The following is a 24,291-nucleotide window of genomic DNA, read 5'->3' on the forward strand; positions in this document are numbered from 1 at the left end:
TTTATAAATATCCATAAAGGTGGAATTCACTGTGGTATATTCATACATGCACATAAAGTAATTTTGTCAAATTTGCATTCGAGGACTGGGGTTGTGACTCAGAGGTTGGGCGCTCGCCTAGCATGTGTAAGGCACTGGGTTCGATCCTCAGCAACATATAAAGTAAAATAAAGACACTGTCCAACGATAACTAAAAAATAAATATAAAAAAATTCTTAAAAATTAAGATTTTTTTTTTTTTTTTGCATTTGACAAATCTGTATTTCCTCCCCTTTGCAGTTCCCCTTAATCTCCTTCTACTTCACTGGTCTTCTGTCTTTTGACATCAAGCCCCACTCCCTCCTGACTTAGTGATGTACATTCACTGCTTTGGTGACCTCTAGTCTCATAGCTTTATAAACATCCAGGTACTGATGGCTCCTAGCCTCTCCATCCTACCTCTCTCCTGATTTCAGTCATTATGCAACCACCTACTTGACATCTCTACATAACTCATAAGAATCTCAGGCTTGACAAAAGGAAAACCCAAATCCCAATTTTCCCTCCCAAATCTGCACCACTCAACTCCCAACTTCTTAAAAGCTTTGGATATCATCCTTTATACCCTATACCCAATCCATCAGCAAACCCCTGCATATCCTGCACTGCCTAATGTCCAACCACCAAAAAGCCATTGTCTAATTCATGGTAGCCTCCTGATTGCCCCCTAGGACCTTCCCATGCTCAACAGCTGATGGTTTTAAAAGGTGAGTATCCATAACATCTCTCTTCTCCACTCACCCTCCATCTCATTTATACTAGGAGCTAAAGCCTTTAAAGTGGCTACCAGGCCCTCCACGACCTGGCCCCACCTGCTCAAGCTACATTAATATTCTCATGGTTCCTTCTGCCAAAAATGTTCCTCTCCCAAATGTGTCCCTGTACTCAAATGTCACATTATCATAGAAGTTTCTCTGATGACCACAAATAAAGTTGGAATCCCAACCTCCCACCTCAGCCTTTCCTATCTCCTAATCCTTCTTTCCTCCGTAGCAGTTACATGTGCATCAGCTTTCCTCTGCTGTGCAAGGAGGTTGCTCTGTCTACAGTTCTCCCCGCACCTAGTAAAATGGGCCTGATGTGTTGCAGACACGTAAACTTATTTGGGTGAATGAATGAATGACTGAAGAATGGTGAAATAAAAGCATGTGGAAATCAGGGTGCCATTCTGCCAGAGTAGTTTAAACAATCCCTCAATTCACAAACCAAATCCATTTTCCAGGCTGCATCAGAGAAAGTAGATAAGGTTGGTAAACAGTATCCACAAAACAAAGCCAGTACTGACGTTGGCCCAATTGGGTCTGAGCAGAGTAATGTTCAACTTCAAGATCTGTTTTGAGAGTTCAACTGAGATAAAATGTATTCCCACAAACCTGGAATATCTAAATTTTCATTCAAATTGGACTTCAGCAGTTTTCCAAGGTCAGTATTGTCCTTTTCTGTCCCTTTCACACTACCTAACAACATTGAACAAAAAAAGAACAATACCACTCTTCATTCTCTAGTGATTGCTGTATTTATAGCATGAAGAAAATACAAAAAACAAAACAACAACAAAAACAGACCCCTGGTTTGAAAAGCAAACCAAAAGGACTTAAAGACTTGATTCCTTTTACTTTAAGTAGTGAGCTACTTAATTACATTTCAATGGTCATATTATCCACAGAGATGCAAGCTTGCAACTGAGACCCTGTCTGTAAATAAAATACAAAAAAAGCTCGGGACATTGTCAGGAGCTGCCACATAGGAGTGAGCACGGACCCTTAGCTGAGTGTCGGAGGGTATGAGACTTTGTTTCTGCTGTAGGTGGAAACAAGTGGACCTCACCTCCAATCTGCAGGGGAAGGAAGCTCTGGGAGTGGGCATCACCCAATGAAACTGGGCTACACCCCGTGAAACCCAATCCCTTGCCTCATTTGGGTGCCTTCCCCTCAATAAATAGGGTCTCAGGCTTGCTCTCACACAACCCTGATTCCTGCAAGCAAAAGGTATTTCTGTGTGTTGCATGCTTCTTTAGCTGTTTTCTTAAGCTATTGGTGCAGACAGCTCTTGTGAACCCAGCTGAGGTCGCCAGCCTGGCTATTGGCAATAGGAGATGGCTCAGTGGTTGAATGCTTCTGAGTTCAATCCCCTACTCTCCAGTAAAAAAAAATAAGGTGAGAAAAAATTACTTATGGGTGGGGTAGTACTTTTACAACCAGCTTACATGGTCTCTTTGAATGGTTCTCAAATCATGATCTGGGAACCCCTGGACATCTATCTTGAGACCATTTTAAGGAACCTGACAGGCCAAATAGTTTTCATGGCACTAAGACATTATTCTCTCAGGAGTATACAGTGGAGTTTACTGGAGATAAAATAATGTGATATCCCAAGACACTGAATGCAGGAGCAGACATGAGAATTTTTCTTCTATGAAGCCAAACAAAAGATTTGCAAAAATGTAAGGTGGTGTAAGCCTGTAATCCCCGCAGCTGTGGAGGCTGACAGGAGGATCAAAGCCAGCCTCAGCAATAGGGAGGCACCAAGCAACTCATAAAATAAAAAAAAAAAAAAGGCTGGGGATGTAGCTCAGTGGTTGAGTGCCTCTGAGTTCAAATCCCGATATACCCCCTACCAAAAAAATTGTTTTGTTAAAGCTATTTTGAATTCTAAAATGATATTTATGTTAGTTTGTAATGTCTTCATTATTTTTAAGCAATATTTAAAAATTTTATTAGTTTTAATTTCTGATAAATATTAAGCTGTAATCCACATAAACAATCTCTATAGGGTCCCAAATTTTTAAGTGTAAAGGAGTACGAAAAGTTGGAGAATTGCTGCCTTACATGTACAAAGTAGTGCATGCCTTCTGTCACCATTAAGAAATGTCACAGCATTTATTGCTGTCATGGCGTTTTGCTTCTTTGCTCTAATCGCAGCTTCCACACTGAAATAGAAACTAGCAGGGGTCTCCCACAAATTCAGAGCTTTTCTAATACTACCCCCAAGTACAAATCAACATTTGTGAAGCCCTGACCCCACTGTCATGAATCAACTGTACAACCAGTGGGATGTTTTAGTAAGCGGTGAAAGATTATTTTGAAATCTAAAAGTAAAAGAAATTTCTTAATGTTATGTTAACATGGCTAGAATTTTCACTAAAATTTGGTGACTATGCTTAAGATGCTGTGAATTAAAATATAAACTATGAGTATATACAAAACCCATCGTGGAAACATCTGAAAAAGATAAGGATTTGTCCTTTTGATGAAACTGAGATTTTAAAATTATTTTTATTTTATACCAAAGTTTGGAGAGGAATGTGGGGTGGTTGACCAGAAATGTATTAAATACAGCATGTACAAAATTCTCTTTTGGGTTGCTGGCTGAGAGGACAGTTCAGAGATTATTAATAAACATCTAGACCACTTGAAACTGAGGAATGAGTCCCTACTGATGGCAAGAAACATGCCACATAAAAACATTAGACAGAGAAGATGCACACAAGTGTCAGATACTACACCCCCTCCCTCCAAATGGAGCAGCCAACTCCAAGCAGCTTCTTACTTGAAAAACTTCACATAGCATATCTCGGGATGAGTAAACACTAAAGGTTTATTTAGTGATGGTTACTGACTCTAAACAATATAAGGCAGGCTGGCTAGTTTATTCATATTGAACCTAAACCTTAGACCTCTAGCTCAACAAAAACATAAGAAACTTGTAATGGCACAAATCCTGCATTAAATCAGATATGGTTTAAATCAGTCTTGTAACTTCTAATACTGCAGGCTGGCACGACAACATGACAAGTGTTTAGTTCAGTTACAAAACTGACTTTCCTTGGCTATCCAATCTTATACAGTAAAAAATGCTGTTTTACAAAAGGTTTTCTTCATACACCCACTACTACCAGTCTCAAGTAATTGCCGTTTCTTCATTTCCCATGAACACTCTAGAGGAGGGGGACTTTCTTTCATCTGTTTACCTTGATGGGTATGAAAAACTAGAGTAAGTTTATAAAGAACAAAGATTAACTGAGATGCCAAGAAAAGTTTTTATTGCAAGCACAGTGAGCAGAAAGATGTCTTCTCACACAAAGTGGCCACAAGGTCTGCCATTAACTAAATCTCTTTGACAACCCTTCATTGGTTTAAAGCATGTGAATTAGCTTCTTACTATCAGGTGTACATCATTTCTGCCATGTGGGACATTTTCTTGGGAATATACAAGTAATATTCCATGTAGCCTGATAGGTCCTCAATGGTCACATCATCCACATAGACTCGAGCTTGCTCAGAACAGGAACGGGGAGAGCCAGACAGAGTTCTGGTGTGCAGCGACTGAGAGTAGTCCTCAAGTGTGGATCTTCGTTCTGGGGCCAAGGGAGGAACATTCTGCAGGCCTGAAAAGGAATACACTTCCATATCATGCCATCTCTTACACTGGCACTCCTTGCCTATGCATGCACATGGCTTGCCCTGGTTTAGCTTGGAAACAGATTGAAAGTCAGAGAGATCGCTGGCCTTGAGACTTGTGTGGGAGACTTGGGTAGCATCACAGGAGTCTTCTGTCTTACTCTCTGATGAGAGCCTTGGAACTGAAGTTCCCAAAGGCTCAACAACTCCCCCTGTGTGATTGGCATCGAGTGAAGCAGAGCTTTCTCCTGCACTGAACTCTTTAGGAGTTGATATTCCCAGCCCACTGCTGCCATCAGGGGGGTCAGTCTGGCTTCTGTGCTTGAGCTGGCTGCTGGAAGGAGATACTATTGTACTGCAATGTATGAACTTTGGAGGATGAAGGACAGGAGACTTAGAACGTCGACGACGCTGGGTTCTCACTGCTCCTCGTGAAGACTTCCTTGTAGACCTAAGAGAAAAATATAGAAAATGTTGGGGATACAGAACCCTCCCCACTGATTCTTGATGACAGCTGGAAATCTACCGCCTCCCAGGTTGAATAAGTATAAAGTTATAAATTTCCCCCAAAGAAATGTGCCTCCCTCCATTTTCAAGCTGCCTAAGTATTTGTATCTCAAAAGCCACATCATCCCCTTGATAGCAAGCTATAGAAATAGGAGAGAAAACTGAATTATTTAGAACAAACATGTGGTGTGGAATACCTACCTTGTCTCCACCTATGTTTGTGAATCTCTGACCAAGGGGAATGGGGAAGCACCCTGCACAAACTGATGCTGAAAAGCCTAAATGTCATGCCCTAAGCCTGAATTCAGTGCCATTTCAAGGCTAGTGCTCCAAATGGCCAAATAGCCATTATGCCAGTATAGTAAACAAAGCCTCAGATTTATGACTCATATCTATAATTGGTAACAACCAACAAAAAAATAAACAAAAGGATTTAGATTCTGATGTTCTCAGATACTGGGAGAATTCTCAGACACCCTATATAAGTTAATTACTTGTACAATATTTAAAGAAAAGAACTGAGTAAAGAAAAGAAGACATGACACTGGGAAGCAAATTAGAAAAAAGAACCAAATGGGGCTTTAAAGAAATAAAAATTATATTTGGAATTAAGCTAAATGAACAGGCTAAATAATATACATAGCTAAGGAAAGAATTATTGAACTGGAAGAAAAACTGAGTTGTTTTTAACAGGGACCAGCAAGTTATAGCCTGTGAGTCAATTCCAGCCCCCATCTTGGTTTGTTTGGTGCTGGGAACTGAACTGAGGCCACATGCATTAAGCATGTGTTCTATCACTGAGTGACACCTCCATACCTGTTTCTGTACAGCCCATGAACACTTCTCCAGTAGGCTAACACTATAAAACATGGAGACTAGAGTACAGCGGCCCCTGAACCCCTCTATTCCCTACTGCCTGCTAGTGGGCATGTTGCAGCACTGTCCAGGGCCCACATGGGTTATCGTCTACATACTGGCACTGGCTAGGCATCACAGCTCAATAATGTGACCAATGCCAGGATCTCTGTAGGAGAGATGGGCATGCTGGGATCTGGGTGTCATTGAGACAGAAAGTAAAACCAAATCTGGTGCTTCTCCCTACCCATCTGTTCCACCAGGCCCTCCTTGTCAGGCTATTCATTTCATCCTGAGACTGTCTCAACAAATGAGCACAAAGTATGTCCATGAGGCAGAATGGCCCACCCTAGGCAATAGCATGGGGCAGTAATTTTCTCTCTTAAATAAGTACCTATAGAATATCCTTTAATTTTTGCCTATTGGTCTCCAAAGCCTAATATATTTACTATAAAACCTTTAACAAAAAAAGTGTACCAGCTCCTAATCTAAAAGGTATACAGACAGATGAATATGGAAAAAATGAAAAAGTCACAAGAAATGGAAAACAGAATAAGTCTGTAGTCTCTGAAGTAAAGAAATCAGAGGACAAGTGACTTGTAAAGAGGTAATGGCTGAGATATATTTTTAAACTGATAAAAGAAAAAAATCTATAGATATAGGAAGATTAGAAAAATAATCCATATCTAGACTCTGTAGCAAAACTGTAGAACAACAAAAACAACAGAAAGATCTTAAAAGGAGGCAGAAACAAGTCAGATTGTTTCAAAGAGAACAACAATTAGATTCAAAGAAGACTTTTAATGTCAACACAATGAAGCCAGAAGACTGTGAATAGTATCTTCAGGTACCAAAAGAAAGTAAATACTTTGTGCTCATTTGCTGAGACAGTCTCAGGATGAAATGAATAGCCTGAAAGGGAGGGCCTGGTGGAACAGGTGGGTAGGGAGAAGCACCAGATTCGGTTTTACTCTCTGTCTCAATGACACCCAGATCCCAGCATGCCCATCTCTCCTATCAGGTATATCACATCTACCTTTCAAAAACAAGGATGAAAAGGAATTTTCAGGAAAACCAAAATACATTTACCAACAGGATATCATGTTATATAACCCAGGAGGCTCTGTTCATAAGTATCTGACTGCCTATTTATGTAGTGCTGGAAATGGAACCCAAGACTTTGTACATGGTAGGCAAGGCAAGTGCTCTACCACTGAGCTATATCCTCAGCTCAGGGGGCTCCAATCAAATGCATTTTCTGTGGGGTTATGCAATCCAAGGGGCCTTTTGCTAAAGAACAGATTTTCACTGAAGGAACTACCTTACGAAGAAAGGGATCCTGTATGGAAAGTCTGAGATACAAAAAAGCAAGCAAAAAAACTATGAACATGTAGATAAATAAACACATGTTGACATTTTAAATAACAGTAACAAAACATAAGGTTAAAAAGAACTAACAAAACTAAAATATTGAGCAGGTAAACCATGAAAGTGAGGCAATAAGAGAAAAAGAGTTCTAAAGAAGAGATTTATAGCATTAACTTTTTCGTCTTTGTTAAAAACATGCAAGATGATTAAAATTTCAAGGTTAATTACTAAAAGAATAAAAACAATGTATAATTTTCAAACCAGTAGATGGGTAAGTGACAGAGGGAAAAAAACAAATAAAACCCTTTATTTTTTGGAAGGTGGGAAGAGGCAAACAACATAAAGTAAAATGGCAGAAACAAGTTCAAATCCACCAATAATCAAAATAAATGTAAATGCATTAAATTCAGAAGCCAAAAAAACAAAACAAAACAAAACAAACAAACAAAAAAAAACCCTGATGACAGGACTGAATACTTATGTGAAACACACCCCAAATCTGAAAGTACGAAATGATTAAAAGAATGGGAAAAGGTGCTATGCAAACACTAAAAGAAAATGGGAGCCGGGCACAGTGGCACATGCCTGTAATCCCAGCCACTCAGGAGGCTGAGGCAGGAAGATTGCAAGTTCAAAGCCAGCCTGAGCAACTTAGCAAGGCCCTGAGCAACTTGGCAAGACCCTGTCTCAATATTTTAAAAAAGTGCTGGAGATGTGGCTTAGTGGTTAAATGCTCCTGGGTTCAATCCCTGGTAGGGAATAAAACAAAAACAAAACACAGGGCTAGTTAAATTAATTCCAGGCAATACGGACTTTAAGACAAAAGTCATTATAAAACTACATAAAAGTTTCAATTCACCAGTGAAGAAAAAACTCTAAAACTTGAATGGACCTAGGTTCTATGTACCTAATAATTCCAAAACAAAGAAAGCAAACACATAGAACTTAAGGGAAAAACAGACATATTTACTCCAATGAGGGAGATTTCAACATACCTCTTGATAGGTCAAACTGAACAAAAAAATTTAAAAAGACTAAAGTAATACATTTAAAGCCTAATTTAACGGACATAGAATTAAAAAAAAAAAAAAAATGGAGAAAACTCATTCTTCTCAAACACATAAAATATTTATAAAAATTGACCCTGATCAGGCCAAACAGAAAGTCTTGACAAATTTACAACTAAAGTGTTTCTCTATTCTAATTGCTGGGCGGTGGATTCTATATTGTGGCATTTCTTTTTCTGGACACTCAGGAAGGAAAGTCCCATAGTACTTTAAGGGACTGGGATAAAAATCATCTCAATAAGAAGCTCTTACCCATGCCAACTGTCTTTAGATGCACATGAGGTTTTAGGTTTGGTATCATCTGCTGCTGTTCTGACTGATGCTCTGACACTCGTGCCTTCTCCAACAGACAGCGATACTATGGACCTGAAGACAAGAACAAAGTTTACTGCTGTAGAAAACCTACAAAGAGAACTTACTGCCGTCACCAACCCAAACACAATTATTATCAATATCTATATTTTTTTTCTAAGTTTATGTTCCTCAAAAGTTGAGGTTGTGGCTCAGTGATAGAGTACTTGCCTAACATGTGTGAGGCACTGTGTTCGATTCTCAGCACTGCATATAAATAATGAATAAAATAAAGGTCCACTGACATCTAAAAAGTATTTGAAAAAAATTGGATTTGTTCTTCATTAAAAAAAAAAAAATTGCTTGGCTTTTAATATAAAGCTTTCTTCAAAACCACATTTAGAGGATCTTCAAAAGCCCATAGTTGCAAAATCATAAGCCAAGGAATGATCCTTAAGTGTAACCAACAGCAGGATATAAATAGACTTTTAGGCTGTTTATCTGGGGCAGATCAGGCCTTACATTCAGAGAGAATACTAATGACAATGGCCACTCATTTTTTGCAGGCAAACCAGAGCCCATAACTAGGTTTAGCAGCAAAACCTTTAAAAGACTCAATTTAACTTGAAAATGAACACATTTAAATGCCATAAAAATTTTAGAAAAATATTATAATTTTCATAATAAACAAATATTTCTCTGTGTTAAATCTTTATTTTAAAAGTATACAGGTTGGGGCTGGGACTAAGGCTTGGTGGTAGATCTCTTGCCTAGAATGTGTGAGGCGCTGGGTTTGATTCTCAGCACCACATATAAAGAAATAAAGGTCCATCATAACTGAAAAATATTTTTTAAATAAATAAAATTAAAAAAATAAAAGTGTACAGGTAACATAATAGGTTCCCAGTAAAGAAACGTAAAAGAGAAAAAAGGAGAACCATCCATAACCTCACGATCTAAAGACTACCAATACTTAACATTTTTGGTATAGGTCCTTCCAGATTTAATATACACACTCAAAATATAAAACACACAAACACGCATAGCTTTTACTATATATGCTATGGATAATAAAAATTCCTTAGAAAGAGACATTAATGTACTAAACTAAAAGGTATTCACTAAAGCATAATTTTATTTTATTTGTTTTTTATTTTTATTTTTAATTTTATTTTTCCTTGTTTGTATGCGGTGCCAGAAATTGAACCCAGTGCCTCATGCATCCTGGACAAGCGCTCTACCACTGAGCCACAACCCTGGCTCCTAAAGCATAATTTTAAAAAAGTAACTTGGGAATAACCTAAATATTCAACAAAGGAAAAATACTGTACTATATAAATTATGGCAAAACTATACAATGAAACATTAGGAATTCATTAAAAATATACAAAGAACTGTTAATGAAATGAAAGCATATTTATATTAGAAGAAAACACGGATAACACTTCTACACATATTATGATCTCAACTATGCAAAACACGTATATGGTATTAAGCACAGATGGTCTAGATGGTAAAATTATGATAAATTATGACTGTTCCTTCCTTTATTAATTTTTTGTAAATTTTTCTCTAACAAACATGTTACTATTCTATACTTAGAAAGGATTATGTTGTTTTGTAAAAAACATATAGACATGTGTCCTGATAAGACAAACACCATTAGGAATTGAAACCTGTTGAACAGGATCATACTAAATTCCTGGCAAGGCCAGGTTACCTTATGAGTCAGTCTCTAAGAAGTTCCCCTTGTAAATCAGCAACAATATGAAATAACTAAAAATGTATGCTGAACTATGCAAGTCTTATTCTGCTTAGTCATGCTAATGAATCACTGTTTATTTTCTCAAGTGTTCATTGCTCCTCTTCCGATAATTTTTCTCAAGGCAGATCACATGCTACAAATACCATAATTTTCAAGCATATATTATACAGATTCTTTGCAAGATATTTTATAATGAACCAGGTAATTTTTAGCAACACTAAAATGACTCAATTTCACATTCCAATTTCTTAAAACATTAGGAAGTAAGTCTGGGCATCAAGAGATTAACTTAAAGTTTGCACATGAAGGGAATTATATATCTGTTTGTCTGTGGGTGTATGTGTTTTCCCAGAATCTTCTTGATTTTAAAAAGTTATTTCTGTACCAGCAATCACAAAGCAATACACTACAACCACAATCTAGAACTATCTGCTTTTGTGCTTTATTTCCATTTCCCAAAATGGCTTATCAAAGTATTGATACAAAATGGCAAGATAAAGTATCAGAAAAACAAGGAGAAACTTTCTTGAAGTATCACAGAAGCAAATGCGAGCACCTTATCATTTGTGGTGCAAATCTATTATATAAATCTCCTCACTTGGTAGGCCAAAAATAGTGCTAGCAGTAGGTAGATACCTATAATGACAAACGTCAATTTAATTTTTACTATATTATACTATTACTACATGCATTTCTTCATATTATCTTTATTTAATGTACTATACAAAGAAATGGTTAAGAGCACAAGTTCAAAGTCAGACTGTCTGGGTTCAAATCCTGGCTCCATGTGACTAGTAGAAAGTGACTTTATTTATGAGTCTCATCAATGACATTGGTATCTAATCGTCTAAGGTGGTGATGAGGATTAAATTATGAGCATGAAGTACTTAACCCAGTGTTTGGGGGAGAGTTAAGTATTAACTATTTGTGGTGGAGTGTTCTATTCTGGTTTTTATTCATAAAAAGAAAATTTCTCATATCCATTAAAATTTTAAGATTTCTTCTGGCTTTGGGAAAATAACTGGAGTGAAAGGAGACTTGCACAGAACATTTTGCAAAGGGTCAAATATTAACATTCAGAGAGCAGCTGGTCTGCAGGTGCTCTAATTAGTTTGGCCAAAGGGTCCAAGATTATTGATCTCAGTGACAGAACCTTACTGAATAAAGGTTTCCATAGTGATAGAGTCAGCAATCAAAGACCATGAAATCAACAATGTCTTCATAGATTACGATTGAGCCAATTACACTTAGTGAAAAATACTGTGATTCCCTTGAGATGTATCCCTGATATAATCTCTTATGGGATCTGCTTGATAAAGGGGGCCTCCTCAAAGTTAAAGAAAATCAAAACACTCAATGCTAAAGCACAAATGAGCTGATATTTTTCATATTTAACATAAGATTCTTTACTTTAGAAGTAAAACAATACTGTGTGGAATTTGGTAGAATGTTATACTATTACTACTGATATATTCTATAAATAATAATGAATGTTGGAAAAGGAAAAGCTCTTTAAAGGGAAAGGACTATTTAAATCTAGTAAATAATATATTAGGTTTAATTACCCTGATGCATCCACTCTTAATTTCTTGAAAGCAGTTTGTAGACTCTCCTCCTCTCCATCCTTGGCTTCGGATTTCATTGTGAAAGTTTTTGCACTACTATGGATGTTCCCGTTAATACTAAAAAAGAAAATAAAAATAAGATGAGCAAAGTAAAAGTGGTGGGATCAAAAGGATCCCTTTTCTATCTTTGGATGGGGACATAGCTCAGTGGTAAAACATTTGTCTAGCATGCTTGAGGCCCCAGGTTTAACGCCCAACACTGAGGGGTGTGGGGGGAGACACACGCATACATATGTAAACACACACACACACACACACACACACATTTCTGATACCATAACTGTGGGAGAAAAAAAATTAATTCTAAAAGGAAGTTTCAGTGTAAATGGATCAGGAAACTGTGGGTTCTATTTCTTAAGAAGAAACCAAATGAAATAATGCAGAAAATGTGTATGTATTATGACAATTTAAACTGTCCAAATACTTGATGCCAAAATCCTATTAACCAGTTTTAGAAACTAGATCATCTCAGATATGTTTCAGTACACTTTTTAAAAGGGGAGAATAATCTCTCCAGTTGTAGATTCCTAGAAACCTGTAACACACTGACCTTACATCAAAAAGGCTCAAACTATAGCACCGATTCTTTAAAATGCTACTGGGCATTCATCTGGTCTAACCCTAACAATTCTAGTTAAATAAAACTTCATGGCACTTGATCGTATTTTTTCTAAAACAATCCTTAGCGAGGTATCCACATGCATCATGAGGAAATGTCTGAGAGACATTTGTTAAAACAGTTTTAGGAAGAAAAAAAAAACAGTTTTAGAAACTTGTTGTTGCCATTGTTAAAACAGGATTAGAAACTTATTTCAATGATTATTGATTATTCCATACTCAACTTCTTTGTTCTTTAAAAATAGCTTTGAATACTGAAATCATGAAACAAGAAAAACAAATGAATTAGCAACTAAAAAAAAATAAGGAAAAGAACTCTTGAGAAAAAATGGGAAGTAAAAAACAAATTGCTGTTCTATAGATGTGCAAAAACGACTTCTTTTTAATCAACTAGTTTGATTAACCAAAGTTCTCCATTTCTTTTGCCCTGAATTTTATATTTAAACAAAGGGGATGAAGAATTAACCAAAGCAACAAGAAACACAACAGAGACTCTGTTAATAAATTAATCTAGTGTCTAAATTAGTTTTTCATCCAGGATGAAAATTAGTACCAAATGCTGACCAAAAATTAAGCAAACCAGTATCCAGATAGAAAGAAAGGGGGGCATGGTGGTGGTGGGGCAGCCAGCACTGACAGTGTGTGCCTGTAATTCCAGCTACTCAGTAAGCAGAGATAGGAGAATCTCCCAAGGCAATTCAATTAGACTCTATCTCAAAATAAAAAAATTTTTTAAAGAGCTGGGGACACATTCAGTGGAAGGACACCTCTGGGTTGAATCCCCAGTTACCATAAAAACAAAAACAGAAAAAAAAAATAGAGAATTTCTGAAGCAAAGAATGTACTTCACCTCTTTATTTCTAATCTGGTATCCCTGACCCCATCCCCCCACCCCACCCCCCCTCACCCCAGACACTCTCAGAAGGAGTAGTGTCCTCCCTATGAATCCTTGAGTCTTCTGTGATCCCATATCTGCTCATTTCTCAGGGGTGAGTTTGATGTTATTATGAGACCTCTAATATTCCAAAGGTCAAGGTGTCATAATGTTTGATATAGCATAACCATGTAGTATCAGTAGCAGAATAAAGCAGCAAGGTATCATGATTTACTATTTATTTATGTATTTATGTGTAGAAGTTGAACTATTTTAGGCAGATGTCTTTGAGGAAAATTGAAAACAGTCTCAGAAGAATTAGCTAGCTTTCACCTCAACTTCTTAAGACTGAAAATGTAAATATAATCTTTACACATATTTGGCTGACTTATTAAATCAATACATAAACACAAGGAAACACTGTCAATACAATTTCACATTTCACTGGTCTCTAATTCATCTTGATTTAGAGGAGGATCCCCATAAATAGATAACAAAGTCCTAAATATCTAGGGGTAGGGCTAAGCAAAGATCACATATTCTAAAATATGTGAAACTCTACAGCATCTAAAAAGATGCTATAGAAGATTGTAAACAGAGGTGGGAGGGAAAGGGAGAGAGAAGGGAAATTGCATGGAAATGGAAGGAGACCCTCAGAGTTATACAAAAGTACATACAAGAGGAAGTGAGGGGAAAGGGAAAAATAATACAAGGGGGACAAATGAATGTCAGTAGAGGGGGCAGAGAGAGAAGAGGGGAGGGGAGGGGAGGGGGGATAGTAGAGGATAGGAAAGGCAGCAGAACACAACAGACACTAGTATGGCAATATGTAAATCAATGGATGTGTAACTGATGTGATTCTGCAATCTGTATATGGGGTAAAAATGGGAGCTCATAACCCACTTGAATCAAAGTGTGAAATATGATATATCAAGAACTATGCAATGTTTTGAACAGCCAACAATAAAAAATTAAAAAAAAAAAAAAGATTGTAAACAAATTTTTTCTGATGCCAGAACTAAATTAAAATTTGACTTATAGTTCTCCTGGATTACTTTATGACCAAATGCTTTGTCTATAAGCATGTACATAGTTAATAAATCATCTGAACCCAGTCTCCCTAACCAGAAGATCCTCACACAAACAATCTTGGGGTTCTTATGGAAATAAATCAGTCTAAATAAATAAAGAAGAAAGTACACAGCATGTGTAAGTATACACTGCTGGATTCTACAGACAGAAATTCATTCCTCCCACCAATATTTCCAAAATTCCTACCATGTATATGCTTGGCACGGGACTCAAAGGCTAGGGATAGAAGGGTCCCTGGGAACTCCATTTCTGTAAAGACTGGAATCTCATTCCCGCCCTCCAGAAACTTAAAATACATCACTGCCTGAGCAGCTTTGCACCCAGATATGTAACTTTTAATTATAGAGTGCTGACTTAATAGCAAGGCAGGTGACCACTCGAGGTGTTAATACAAATTTAGTTAATATTCTTGTTGACATATTTAAAAAGATCTATTATCTAAAAACCAAAATAGGCCAAAATAAAATTTCGGTTACAGACTAAAACTTCAAGAATGAAGTATTGTCTAAACTATGTTCAGACTTCCAGTATTTCAACTACTTATGTTTATTTTCTCATTTATTTTAACCCAGAGCAAAGGTGAATCTCAGGCATGACCATAAGAGAGAGATCAGAGCCTGCTTGTAATCACAAAAGGCTCACTCTGTGCTCCTCTGTATTCCTAGGTTTCCATTCACTCAAAGCCAAAAGTTGTACAACTAACTTAAGCAACAAATATAATTGGTTTGCCCACCTTCATTAATATCAAATTTATGAAAGACTATTTTCACTGCAGACTGCTGTATTTTCTTGAAGCTGAACAATCCCCAAAGAGATTAAACTTGTAAAGAAAGGCCTATCAAAAGTCATTTTGCATTCCCAGCGACTCAGAAGGCCAAGACAGGAGGATCATAAATTGGTGGCCCTAAGCAAATCAGCAAGACCCCGTCTCAAAATTAAAAAAAAAAAGGGCCGAGGATGTAGTTCAGTGGTAAAGGGCCCTAGGTTCAATACCAAGTACCAAAATAAAATAAAATAAAAATTTAAAAAATAATTTTGCATTGTTTTAAGCCAAATCACACCACAATTTAATTCTGCTAGAATTCCCCTCAATCTTTCAAAAATGACAAAGAAAATTCTTGTGTAAGTTCTTCCATCAAAAGAGAAAATTCCTGATTTTCTCTTTCGACGAACAGCATGCACATGATTTCCATCTTTACGTTTTAACCAAGACCTCCTTAAACTTCAAGCCTAATTCTCCATTTCTAGGACCCTGAAAAGACCTGAGAACAATTAAAAAGGGATCCGCACGTAAGCGTGTCATCACAATGTTAAAAGATTTCGAAACTTTTCCTGACCACCATGGAGCCTAACTGTTCAGCAACCCTCATAGATGCAAACAACACCGGGTTGAGACAATCGACCCCAAAGACAAAAATCACACATCTCTCTCTGCACGACCACTCAACCCAACAATCGCAGGACTACAGCCAAAACACCACGTTAATTCGTTCCAACTAGAATCTGGGCCTGTCGCGGTTAAACAGAATCAGGAAAAGGCCAGGACCTGAGGCGGGGGTCTCGGATAAGTGTCTCGGAAAGCTGCCCCCTCGGAAGAATTCCCAGGCCGGAACCGGAGCCGAGGAGCTAGGGATGCGGGAGAAGACGGAAGCGGACCCGAGGGGAGCAGCCGACGAGAACCGGGCTCGGAGGAGAGCGGGAAAAGGCGGGAAGGGGCAAAGGGCGGCCCAGGAGGGCGAAAAGGGGAAGCTAAGGCTGGGCGGGAGACCTCGAAGGAGCGGGGCGGAGACGGCGGGAGGACAGAAAGGCGGGAAGCGGCGAGAGCGCGGAGCTCCGGCAGATCCAGACCGCCGCGGAATAGCCGGCGCCGAGAGGCGCAGGCTCAGGCCCGGCCCAAGTAGTCGGTGCCGGGAGAAGACGCTACGAGAGGTGGGCGAACCCAGAGGAAACTGCCCGCGCCCGGGCAGGACCTGGAGGCCGACACGCCGTCCCTCGGCCCCTCCCCGTCACGTCAGGGCACTTACCTCCTCGCAGCTGGGGCGCTCCGGTGATCCGGTCCCGTCAGTTCAGATCGTCTCTCCCCGACCGCCGCGCCTGACTGACCCGGATCCAAACCCGCGGCAGGGGCGGCCCGCGCCTCCGGAGTCGCATTGCGCCTGCGTCATTCGGCACGCGCCCCGCCTCCTGCTCATGCCCCTCCCACCCCAGTGACTCGGCAGCGCAGTAGGCTTGGCCGCGCAGGCGCGCGGTGGAGGACGCGTCTCTCCTTGTCCCGCCCCGCCCCTCTCAGAAGCACGTGTGCTCACGTCATTTCCTGTTATTCTTTTCGCTCCCACTCCCGTGCTGCGGGTTTGCTGGGGACCGACTCTTGGGGTGTGTCTGCTTCCTCTTTTCTGTCAGGTGAGTGAGTAGGCGTAACTCTTCCCCGTGGCCAAGCCGTCTCCACTTCCCGGGGGTCTCCTTGTGCTTCGTCCTTCACTAGGAGTCGCCAAGGCAACGGGATTCCTCGAGGGTGAGGTCCGCGTGCGGGAGCCTTCGTGCTGACAGAGACCCTTCTGAGAGTTTGGCCAAGTCCCCTCAATGCCGGGGTATGGATCGCCTGCAAAGTCTTGGGCTCGGGCCGCAACCCTTGCCTCCTGGGATCTTTTCAGGGCCTTCTGAGAAGCGAGGAGGTATCGGTCATAGTTGTGACCAGGAATGCTAGGCCAGAATTAAAATCGAAATGCCTTCGCTTCTGATGCCTCTGTTGGATTCAAGGCAACTGCTTATCCTCTCCGAGCCTCAGTTTCTTCGTCTAGTAAATGAGGAAGTTGGACGATATCTGCATGTGTCCTTTTTTCAGGGACTCCTTTGAGAATCTGGTGAGAACTATAGACCCTTTCGCCAGAGAAATGCACATACACACCAAAGTTTTCCACAAAGTTTAGGCAGGTCACCTACGTTGGTGATTTTTTGAGGGATCGCTATATATTTATGATTCTGATGGTCACTCGGCAGACGGGAAAGGGGTGGGGTGAGCGCTGCAGCAGCTGCTGCCTCCTCATCACCAGGACTGGTTCTGCCAATCTAGCTATGCCTCTCCTCACCTGCCTTTGCCCAGCTCCACTTCTCAAAGCTTCGTGGGAAAAGATGACTGTCCTCAGTTCTGTTACTTTTGACCCAATGTCACAATGGCAAAAGGTGTGACTTTTGCAGTCGAGGGGAAGAAATAAAGAATGTCCGCGCTTCTGCCTTTGTCAATGCTTTATTCACTCAAATCATTCAATATAATTTCACTCTATAGGTTCTTTTTTTTAATATGTGGGGTTTTTTTAGTTGTAGGTGGGCACAATAACCTTTATTTTTATGTGATGTTGACTTTTGAAGCCAGTGCCTCACGTGAGCTAGGCAAGCGCTCTACTGCTGAGCCACAACCCCAGACCCTCTATAGGTTCTTAATCAAGAAAATGACAATACTTAGTGCTAGACACTGAAAGAGATGTAATTCACAGCAAACAATTATACATTAATTCTAAGCGCCGCAAACACACTTAATCATGACAAGCTCACGACAGACATTCCCTCTGCATGCTAAGCTCAAGTGTGAGATCAAAAGTCTCAAGGCTTAGGCTCTAAGTCCAGCAGATGCACACTCCCTCAGACTGTGGTGATCAGATCAGGAACCAAGGCAGGCTTCTCCTGGGGTGGAGCTGATGGCTGGCTGAGGAAGTGGTCACAGGGAGAAGTCTTTTTCTCACCAGAGTCAAGTGGCTGCTGTAGAGTATGAGAGCGGAGAGAATAACACAGAGGATCAGGCAGATGAGAAGAGTTGGGATGTCAGTCTAGGTCCTCACGAGGCTCTCAGACTTGTGTGCATCAGTGTCGACTGGCTGAATGTCTGTTAATTTGCTCCTTCATTTATACTAAATTTTGGGGCTTTGACCACCCTTTCAGCCCCTATCAGCTGCCACTGGGTCTCTCAGTGATGTCTTTACCCTGGTGTTAAAGCACTGGGTCTGTTGGTTCCCACCCTGATTTTCTTGCCTTTCCCCTTTATGGGGCAAGGACAACATGCTGGAGACTTCACTCTGGGATTGTCAGGGTGGGGAAAAGTGACTTGTTTGTGCCTAAGCACCATACTGGAGGGCTCCGTTAGGCATGCCTGGTGAGACTGCAGGTTTCAAACTGGAGTTTTAAGAAGGAGTTGCTGGGCTGGGGATGTGGCTCAAGTGGTAGCTCGCTCGCCTGGCATGCGTGCGGCCCAGGTTCGATCCTCAGCACCACATACAAACAAAGATGTTGTGTCTGCCGAAAACTAAAAAATAAATATTAAAAAAGAAAAATTCTCTCTCTCTCAAAAAAAGAAAGAGTTGCTTAGGCTCAGGCCTAAGGCCATCCTTACCCCCAGCCCTAGAGTGAGGGAGTAACCCTGAACCCAAACTGGCTCCCTCACCCTTATTCTCCAGTCCTACTAGCTGAATAGGCTTTTGAAGACAGTTCACCTGTATCAGCTTAACTACACCCATGGAATGCTTGACTCTGGGAATGAATTAAAATTAATTGTACAGACAATCACCCAACTGCTGATGGTTTAAATTAGGATTTTTTGACTTCATGATGGTGTGAAAACATATTGCATTCAGTAAGAACTGGGCTTCAAATTTTGAATTTTGATTTTTTTTTCCTCAGGGCTTGAAATATTCCCTCTTAGGATGCTGGGCTTAGGCGGGGAACTGCAACTCCCACTGTCAGGCAGTCACCTAGTCAGGAGGGTAAACCACAGAGACCCTACAGTGTACTGTTGCCAGGCTTTGATGTTCAGTAAGTTATGTATATCAAATGCATCTTTGGTTTAAGATATTTTCAGTTTATGATGACTTTATCTCGGTGTAACCCCATCATAAGTGGAAGAGTATCGGTATAAGTTTGCTAAAGCATGTTGTAGGCGTAGGTAAAAAACATTTTAGATTCTTGTTTATATCAGCGGCTCAATAACTGACAGGGGATGAAAGAAAACTGTAGTTATAATATGATGCTAATAAATAATGGCTTTCTTTTTCTGAGTAGCAGTTATGTACATATGCTCATTTACTATTCCTGTGATTTTATACATTCTACAGGTGAGGATGAATGGGACTCAGAAAGATTAGGTAACTTGTTCTAACTCCTGTGGTCCTGTGTCACATAGTAAGTCAGGATTTAAACTGTCTCAAACGCCTATTGATTCTCAGCTGCTCTTCTTGACAACTTCTGAAAAAGAAGAGGGAAATTGACATTTTTTTCTCAGAAGTTTCCAAATGTTGCATCAATACCAAATATGGGTTTTTAAAGCTGCCATTTCAAAATATACCTTGAGTTAAAATCTCACACCTCTTTTGAGTGTGAGGACTGTGTCTAGATCATTGTTGAATTCCCAGAGCTTAACACAAAGCCTGGGAGGTAACTGCTCAATACAGTTTGGGTGAATTCTCATTTTACTTTACTTTTACCTGTTAAGACATTAAATACTAAAAACTAAAAAAGAAAAAGTTTCTTTTTTTGTAAGCCTCTCCATCATAAAGTTAGATATTGTTTGAGATGTGAATCATTAAGAGGTCTGAAAGGTGAGAACCTCTTGTGAACACTGAAGTCTATTAACTCACACTTGATGCAGCTTTAACTTTCAAGTCATTATATAGAGGACTGACTCACTGTGTAGGACATCATGACTTGGAATGAGATGGAGAAGCTACAAAATATGCTCTCTGATAATTCTAGCTACTCAGGAGGCTGAAGCAAGAGGATGGCAAGTTCAAGGCTGGCCACAGCAATTTAGAGAGACAATAAAATGTATCAAAATAAAATGGAAAAAAGGGTGAGGTGTTGGGATATAGCTCAGTGGGATATAGCATTTGCTTAGCATATGCAAGACCCTGGATTTAAGCCCCAGTTTAAAAAAAAAAAAAAACACCCCCATCTTGCTAAATAAAAATCCAAACCTGAATGAACAAAAAGCTAGACTTGGGCCCTGTACCAACAGTATCTTTTTAGCCATCAAAAAACTCTGAACAGCTGGGCACCGTGACCCACACCTATAGTCCCAGTGGCCCAGGAGGTATAAGCAGGAGGATCACAAGTTCAAAGCCAGCCTCAGCAACTGCAAGGCACTAAGCAACTCAGTGAGACCATCTCTAAGTAAAATACTATATATGGCTGGGAATGTGGCTCAGTTGTTGAATACCCCTGAGTTCAATCCCCAGTACCAAAAAAAATCTCTGAACTTTGAGGATCTTATGTTCAGGAAATTAACTAGGTATTGACTTAATGCACATACAGATGCTGTTTAATTAAAAGGCTGTGCTAGTTATAAGATTCCTGTTAACAGTGACAGGTGTTTTGTTAGTGGTTCTTCTAACCTTCTTGTGATAGGTATCCTATAAGTGATTGAACATGGAGGACTTAATTCCATCAAATTAATGCTGCAAAAACAGTCAGCTTATTTAGGATGATCTTTTATTTTTCTACATTTTTAGGATAATTTTTTTTTATCTTAAATACAACTTTGGAGAAGGCAAGTTCAAAGTCTTTTTTTTTTTTTCTTTCTCCCCACAGTGCCAGGGATCAAACCCAGGGCCTCATGTATACTAGGCAGGTGCTCTAACACTCAACTACACCTGTAGCCCAAGTTCAATTTTAAACAATTTTATTTCCCTAATGATATGGTTTCCATCGTAATAGTGGTAATCTAGAAAAGTAGTCTTTTGTTTTAAGGGTCAAATAAGTCAATTTATTCCTTACCTTGGTATACTTTTTGTTTATTTATTTTTATGTGGTGCTGAGGATTGAACCCAGGGCTTTGCATGTTAGAGGCAAGCGCTCCACCACTGAGCCACAACCCCAGCCCCACCTTGGTATACTTTTTAAAATGACTAGGGTAGAAAATAGTGGTGATCTCATTTGTGTCTTAATTACAAGTGTGGTCTCTTAATCTTCCTAATTAACTTGTGAAACAGGTCCTTTTACTATGTCCATCTTACAGCGAGGAAGCTAAGGCTCACACAGTTAGATAGCTTGTCCAAGGTTACACAGCTTGTTAGTAGCAGAATGAGGATTCAAATCTAGACGGGCTGACTCTCTACCTCCCTCTTGATTGCCCTCACATTGCTTTTCCTAGCCTCCCACACCTCCTGACTAGACCAGGGATCCCTGCTTTTACCTGTGCTTGAGGAAGCTGTCTGTTCAGCTCAAGGACTGTTTTCCAACAACACTTGCCTTGTATGTCCTTGAGCCCACTAGACATCACCCTCTCAGATCTTTTGCATTTCTGGGAACATTGTTTACTCATGGCTCGTCTCTCCACTCAAATCTCTGCTCGTATCAGTTCCTCAGAGGGGTCTTCCCTGGATTCCCCCAGAAGTCCCCTTCACCCTGTATCCCTTGTTTTCTTTTTCCTTTCAGAGCTTGTCATAATGTGTTGATGTGTATTTATCATCATGTGCCCTAGAATTGAAGCTACCTGAAGACAGGCTTTTCTTTTTCACTGCTTTTTAAAATTGACTCTTAGATGCACATTTCCCCACAATCTAGCCCTCTGCAAATCTGGATGTGTCTTATAATTGCCAGTGTGACCTGGTTTAATTAGTTGTATTTGGTGGTTTTTTGTTTTGTTTTATTCTGAGACAGGGTCTTGCTAAGTTGCCAAGGCTGGCTTGAATTTGCCATCCTCTTGTCTCAGTCTTCCCAGTAGCTGAGACTATAGGTATGTGCCACCATGCCTGGCTGTTTTCTTTTTTAATCATACCTCCAATAAATGTGAATCTTTAAAATGACAATGTCAGGCTGGGAGTATAGCTTGGTGACAGCATTTGCCTAGGTTGTATGATCCCCAGCACTGCAAAAATATTTAAAATAAATGGTGATGCTTTAAGAGTTTAGGAAAATATGTTTATCATCAGGACCTAAATTCTTGGTAGTACATAGTTGGCACTCAGTAATTGCTGATCAAAGGAAGGCATTGAACTGTGTGCCAAAACTACTAAAATATCTTTCACCCCCACAATTATCCTTTTATGAAATGCTTCCTGTTACCAAGACAGTCTGGTAGTCAGAATTGAATGCACGTTGATCATTTTGAAAGGCTTCAGGAGCCCAGAGACCTGTGTCCATTCTGCTTTCTCTGCTGTGGGACCTCAGCATGTCAGGGTGCCTCTCATATGCTCAGTTCTATCCTTCTTTCCACAGACCTTAATGCCGCTTGCCCAGTGCTGTGCAGACAGCCTTGAGAAGTTCCTGGGCTCATTTGAGAGCCACAGAATCAGCAAATGTACAATGTGCTGTGTGGACACTCAGAAGGGTTGTCTGGCCCACTGTGAGGTGCAGGATGGTGTCTCAGGGAAGGCTTGCTGAGGGAGGGTTTGAAAATCAGGCATTGCCTGGGCAGTAGGAAGGGGTAGGACGAGACTGGAGGGTGGGCCAGGCCAGCGCTACGGGAGAACTGCATTGAGGAGTTTGGATCTTGTCCAAACTCCTCTTGAAGGTCATGAAGTATTTTCATGATTGTGATGTGCCAGTCGCAGTCGCTGTTGCTCTGGAAGTCTCTTGGAAAGTAGCGGGGAGATGGGAGAATAGGTGAGGCCAGTTAGAGACACTTGAAGTGATCTGGGAAAGGCCAGAACGAAACCACAGCTGAAGGGCAGTGAGGAGGACATGGCTTCCAGGGAGACCAAGGACTTAGACCAAGCTGGTGTCCAGCTTGGTGTCCAGAGGTGTCCAGCTCAGTGAAGCCAGTAGGTGACCCATTTACTAAGGGAGCAGATCCAGGGAGACCAGGCTTGGGGAGTGGGGGGAGAGTTTGGTTTGGGGCATAGGGAGGTTGAAATGCAGATGAAAACAGGTATCAAGTGATGAGGGGTCTTAAAGACCATGGCAAGGGGTTTACCTTCAGATTTCTCCTAAGAAACATGGGAGTTATGAAAGAGAAGCAGCCGGATAATTTTAGAATGATTACGCTGGCTTCAGGGTAGGCTGGCACCGTGCACCAGGCCTGAGATGGCAGTGATCTAGAGCAGTCCCCTAGGTATGGAGAGCAAGTTGTGTAGATCAGGCTTCAGCATGAGATTCATGTGAACCAGAGGGGCAGGTAGAGAAAATCCACAGTGACATTTGGCTGTCTAGTTTGACAGCTGAGTGGATATTGTTGCCTATCTCTAAACTCTGCTGAAGTCAGTTAACAGGGAGCAGAAGAAAATAATATTTAATTGGGGATAATAATAGCAACTAATACTTATATAGCTCTTGTTTTGTATCATATTTTTAATTTCTTATTTTAGTTCTCACAACAATCCCTTAAGGCTATCATTATCCTCTTCATTTTTCAGATGAGGACATTGAAGCAAAGAGCAATTAAGCAACTTGCTTGAGGTTACACAGCAATCCCATGGTGGAGCTAGAATCTGAACCTGGGAGTCTGTGCCCTCCCTGCCTGCCTGTGAACCTGGAATATCAGCGGGTACCGTGATATTCGGTAGTCCAGGGGCAGGAGGACGTGTGGGTCTGAGGCTCAAGTAGGAGGTGGGGACTGGAACTAGGGATTATGGAGTCAGCATACCAGTGGCCATGGAAGCTCCAGGAGTGGGCAAGGACCCCATGAGGGGTGAGGAAATAATAGGTGAAAGAAGCAAGGGAAACCCGGGAAGGCAAGCGCAAGCATTTATAGGGAGGAAACATCCATCAGCAAGTTCATTGCCGTTGGTTTACAGATACCAGTCAGTACTTAGAAAGTCCACCCCCTGAGTCTGATCAGCTCTGGGTATCCTGACAAAGTAGAGTTCTG

The 24,291-nt window shown here is 40.4% G+C and overlaps 1 protein-coding gene across 1 annotated transcript; it reads right to left on the minus strand.

Moving 5' to 3' along the window:
* Positions 1-4,059: 4,059 nt before the first annotated feature.
* On the minus strand, positions 4,060-16,685 carry Oser1 (oxidative stress responsive serine rich 1). The gene is made up of 4 exons (XM_046433529.2): positions 16,526-16,685; positions 11,858-11,974; positions 8,489-8,602; positions 4,060-4,890 (listed from the first exon to the last, which is right to left on the minus strand). Exons 2-4 carry the CDS (start codon positions 11,932-11,934, stop codon positions 4,203-4,205), a joined length of 879 nt encoding a protein of 292 aa, XP_046289485.1. The 5' UTR covers positions 11,935-11,974; positions 16,526-16,685; the 3' UTR covers positions 4,060-4,202.
* Between the last annotated feature and the right edge of the window lie 7,606 nt (positions 16,686-24,291).

The sequence above is a fragment of the Marmota monax genome, unplaced genomic scaffold, assembly GCF_021218885.2.
Source record: "Marmota monax isolate L192 unplaced genomic scaffold, Marmota_monax_Labrador192_F-V1.1 WCK01_AAM20220418_F8-fsc00014, whole genome shotgun sequence".
NCBI classification, from domain to species: domain Eukaryota; kingdom Metazoa; phylum Chordata; class Mammalia; order Rodentia; family Sciuridae; genus Marmota; species Marmota monax.